This window comes from Nicotiana tomentosiformis, chromosome 8 (genome assembly GCF_000390325.3).
Source record: "Nicotiana tomentosiformis chromosome 8, ASM39032v3, whole genome shotgun sequence".
Taxonomy (NCBI): domain Eukaryota; kingdom Viridiplantae; phylum Streptophyta; class Magnoliopsida; order Solanales; family Solanaceae; genus Nicotiana; species Nicotiana tomentosiformis.
In genome coordinates, this window is record NC_090819.1 from 9,520,939 (window position 1) to 9,525,727 (window position 4,789).

General features: G+C 31.5%; 1 protein-coding gene across 1 annotated transcript; it reads right to left on the reverse strand.

Moving 5' to 3' along the window:
- Window positions 1-623: 623 nt before the first annotated feature.
- Window positions 624-1,259, reverse strand: LOC138897045 (uncharacterized). Its single transcript, XM_070182998.1, has 2 exons — window positions 1,247-1,259; window positions 624-1,141 (listed from the first exon to the last, which is right to left on the reverse strand). Exons 1-2 carry the CDS (start codon window positions 1,257-1,259, stop codon window positions 624-626), a joined length of 531 nt encoding a protein of 176 aa, XP_070039099.1.
- Between the last annotated feature and the right edge of the window lie 3,530 nt (window positions 1,260-4,789).

The following is a 4,789-nucleotide window of genomic DNA, read 5'->3' on the forward strand; positions in this document are numbered from 1 at the left end:
TTAATGTAAGTGAACCGCCTTAGCCTCGTCACTACTTCGTCGAGGTTAGGCTCAACACTTACCAGTACATGGAGTCGATTGTACTGATACTACACTCTGCACTTCTTGTGCAGATTTTGGAGTTGGTCTCAACGGCGTACCATAGACTTGCTCAGATTTCAGCTATCAGAGGAGACTTGAGGTATAACTGCATGGCGTCCGCAGTTCTGAAGTCCCCATCTATTGTACTTTAGCTGTGTGCTTATTTTCAAACAACTTTATTTTATTCAGACTTTTATTTGTATTTATTCTAGAAGCTCATGCACTTGTGATACCAATTCTGGGATGGTATTTAGGCACCGTTATTATTATGAATTATTTCAAAATTGCTTCCGCGTTTGCTTTCTTGTTATTAATAAATTTAAAAATTATTTTTAAAATGGATAATGTTATTCTAACGTTGGCTTGCCTAGCAAGTTAAATGTTAGGCGCCATCACGGTCCGGATGTGGGAATTTCGGGTCGTGACAACACCCCTACCAGTACTTCTCCTCTTCCATGACCACTGCAACCTCGTCCTCGTCCATTTTCTCGATAACTCCTTTCACCTCCATAGTCCTTAAATGATGCCTGAGTTTTAAGAAGTTACTCCAGTGGCACTTCTTGTCTCCGCTTGATCGTTTCTTCATGGTCCTGTAAAGAACCCTCCAGTTGCTCCACCTTCATTGAATCTAAATCTTTAGACTCTTCAATAGCACACACCACAAAATTAAATTTAGGTGTTAAAGTGCGAAAGATCTTTTCTACCATACAGACATCTTCTATGTCCTCCCCGTATCTTCTTAATTGATTTGCAACAGCCTTCACTTTTGAACAATAATCTGAAATGCATTCGGATTCTTTCATTTTTAAAACTTCAAAATCAGCCCTTAGAGTTTGACCTTTTACCTTCCTCACCTTGTCAACTCCTTGGAGAGAATTGTGTAAAATCTCCCACGCTTCCTTTGAGGTAGTAGTATCTGCCACCTTCTCAAACACGACATCATCCAAACATTGGTGGATGAGTATGAGGGATTGTTGATCCTTCTTTCTCGTCTTTGCCAAGACCTCTTTTTCATTTTGATGCAGAGCTTCCTCATTATCGGATTTTGCATACCCTCTGTCTACGATTTTTCACACATCCTGGGAGTCAAGAATGACTTTCATACGTAGACACCATTTCTCATGATTATCTTTTGTGAGACATGGGTACTGAAAAGACAGCGGACCATTGTTCGCCATGGCTCTGATACCACGTTGTTGGGAGAAAAAAAATATCCCGCATAGAAATAATATTCACGATAAATAACAATAACACAAGAGAGTAACAACGACACCAAATCTTTTGACGGGGTAAAATACAATATATGAGCGGAGCAATATAATACCACTATAATATTACAACTTGATAGTGTCAAAAGAATACTATAACTTTAAAAGAAATAACACTCTTTATTTTAAACACCACACTACAATATTACTCTCATTCTCTATTTATCTTACAGACTATAATCTATAGATTACTCTCTCTACGCTCTATTGCGTTCTCTCTCATTTTGGTGTGTTTGAAACTGAACAAAACACTTCAATTTATAAGAAAAGTTGTCGCACTTTCCAACCAATCAAAAGGTTGGTTTCTTCAACTTGCAAATTTGCAAATATTGGTAACAACCAGAAAACCAACTAGCAAATTGGTTTTACATCTTGTCCACCGCCCAAGCCTTAAGTTTGGCCAATAGTTTTTTCCCTTTTCTTTCTTTCTTTTATTTTCTTTATTTGTTCTTTTGTTAGGGAATTAGTTTCCCACAATATTTTACTCCAAAATAGATAAAAAAGTTACTAGGAAGGGCTCATAGGAACAACAATCTTATTAGGAAAAGTAAAACAGTCATGACTCTGCTTTTAAACAACAGAATAAATATGTTGTTACTCAAATCCTGAAGTTAACAAACTAAATCCTAAAGTTAACAATAGAAAAAAAAATTACAATAATCTTGTTCTCCTCCTCCATGTGTACTTGGTTGTGGGATTATTTTATCCCATCTCTATACCGCCAATCAAACAAGGTATAAATTTAATCCTAGACTTAATCCAAGATATCCCATCTTATCTCACCTTATCACATCTCTCATGTGGGATTATTTTATCCCATCTCTCATGTGGTATAAATTAGTATTGGGATTATAATTCCAGGATTATAATCTCGGGATAATTTAGTCTGCGTACCAAACGACCCCCTAGGGTACGCGCGTTGCGCGTGTACCTAATCTCAACGAATACAAAATATAAAGATAAGTCAAATAAATATTATTTTAAGATTTGTATTTGAGTTATATAATAAAAGTTAACGAATAAATGTAAAATTATGAAAATAATGATTGCCAATCCTATAAGATTTTTTGATGAATATAACTTTTTAATGTAGATTTATTTGTTGAAGGAATAATTTAGTTCTTAAAAGGTATAAAATTGGATATATTGGCTAACTCAAATTTGTGTGCTTAGAAGTGTGGTAATTAACTTCATATAAATTACTTTATAAAGTTTTAGATTATTAGGTACCTTACATATTTTTACTTTTTGTTCGGTTTATTTCTAGAACTTCTATATTTATTTTAATACTTTCAGAATATATTTGTTTTCAAAATTAACATATAATAAGCAACCAAATCTCATGGTAGTTTCCAAAAATATTCTGTATTCTATGTTTCCAATATCAAAATCCTCTGTTGATTTCCAATAAATAAAATTTTGGCTTTGTTTTATACTATTAGTTTCATAAATATTTAGGCTTGTAAGTGTCTTTAGGAAGAAATATAATCATAATTATAAAGTGAGCAATATCTATCTAATGTACGCGAGAGAGTAAACTTTTTTGGAGTTAAGATCACTTTATTATATACGGAAGAAACATAAATGACGGGCTAATGGTTATTTTAATTTGCCGAAATAAGGAATGTATTTATATAAGTTAAATTATATGTGGCTTTAACTTTCTAAATATCATGAGTTGTATTATATAGTTCCAATAAGGAAAGACTTAATAGTCAAAATTTTAGTTAATTTTAAAATCCTAAATATTAGGAACTTAGGTAAATGACTATTTTGTCTAATGGTGAAATCTATTTTTAAAGAGTAAAAAAGGCGAACGACATTTCGTTCAGGAGTTTCGTGCTTTTAATATAGTACTAGTATCTATGAACGTGTGTTGCACGTTAATAATGACACTTGATGGTATAAATATTTATTTATATGAAGGAACAACAAAATTTAGTTAATGAGAGAAATTTTATGTATAATAATACAACAATCATCTAAATATCAAAAAATATTATTACATTAGCATAATACGTGAATTCAAATTGAAATGACATCATCAGAACTTACACAAATGATCAACTTACTCATATTAGTTAGATAATTATGTATCATAGTTTAAAAGTATTTAATGTGTTGGTATCTTACCGAGCACTTCTTTGTAGATGATATTTTTTTGTGTATGTCTCCTTCTAATGTTTTGGCTACTCTGCCATAACCAGAACTCTTGTTGTCGATATTGATATCCCTCTTGAAAGTGCAACTTATAGTTGTTCGTACAAGAAAATATATTGTGGTAAATATAGTCTAATATTTAGGATGTTTGTCTTTGTGCTTTATTTATTATTATAATTGCAAAACATAAACATACTGAAAATTATTTTCACACAAATTTAAAAGGTTATTCTTTAGTTTCGGAAGATGAAAGTTGAATTCAAGGATAAAAATATACTTAGAAGTATTTACCAGTATAATATTTTTTGCATGTATGACTTTATTGTCAAAATTTCTATATACCATCTGTATGCTATTGCATAAGCTATTTGGCATAAGTTTTTCAGTAGCATGACATGCATATTTTTCTTCATAACTAACATGTACGCAATGGAAGACCAATTTTAACTTAGTCTATTATATATACGGTGACACTAACATATGTAAGAAATTATAAACTTGACAATAAATATGGATGGTAGAAGGTCATTTGGTATTAAAGTATTTAAGTATTTTTCTTGGTAGTAATTGTTGGTATCATCTTCTACTAAGTCAAAAACTAAAAAATATTTTATTTTTACCACAAAATTTTGCAATCAACCTTTTATTTAGTTGATCAACATATTCATTTCAGCTAGCTAAGATTGCTTTTTAATTTCTATCATACAATTTACACAAATTATATTTTAATCTAATGATGAAAATATTTTCCTTATTAAATGCATTATTATTACCATTGGGGCTGATAACCAAGTGTTCTGGAAGAACCAATCATCTTTTATATCCGACATGAAGCAATAAATCACTGAATACTTGATCCGTTCTTACTTTATATTTCTTCTCAGTTGAATCTTTTTCATTTAAGACCATAAGTATAGTTTTGGCAAGCTAGCTTTTAAAGTCTCTGCTTTCGTCGATTTTGGAACTACTGGTAGTACTTGATAGAAATCGTCTTCCAAACCATTAATTTTTCACCAAGCTGTTCATTGATATTCAATTTATCTCTAGAATTCCGAGCAATTGTTTCGATCGTTTGATACTTCCCCATAAGCGCTTCAGCTCATATTATCAATTTTCCTTATAAATTTAGCATTATTGCTCTGCTTTGATATATTTGTGATGCTTATTTCAGTTATTTGAAGAGGTGTATCAAATCTAAAGTGAGTGGTCTCATAATAAAATAGTTGTTGGTATACCATTTTTTATTATTGCTGACAGTATCATGGCTCTTGATCTGACAT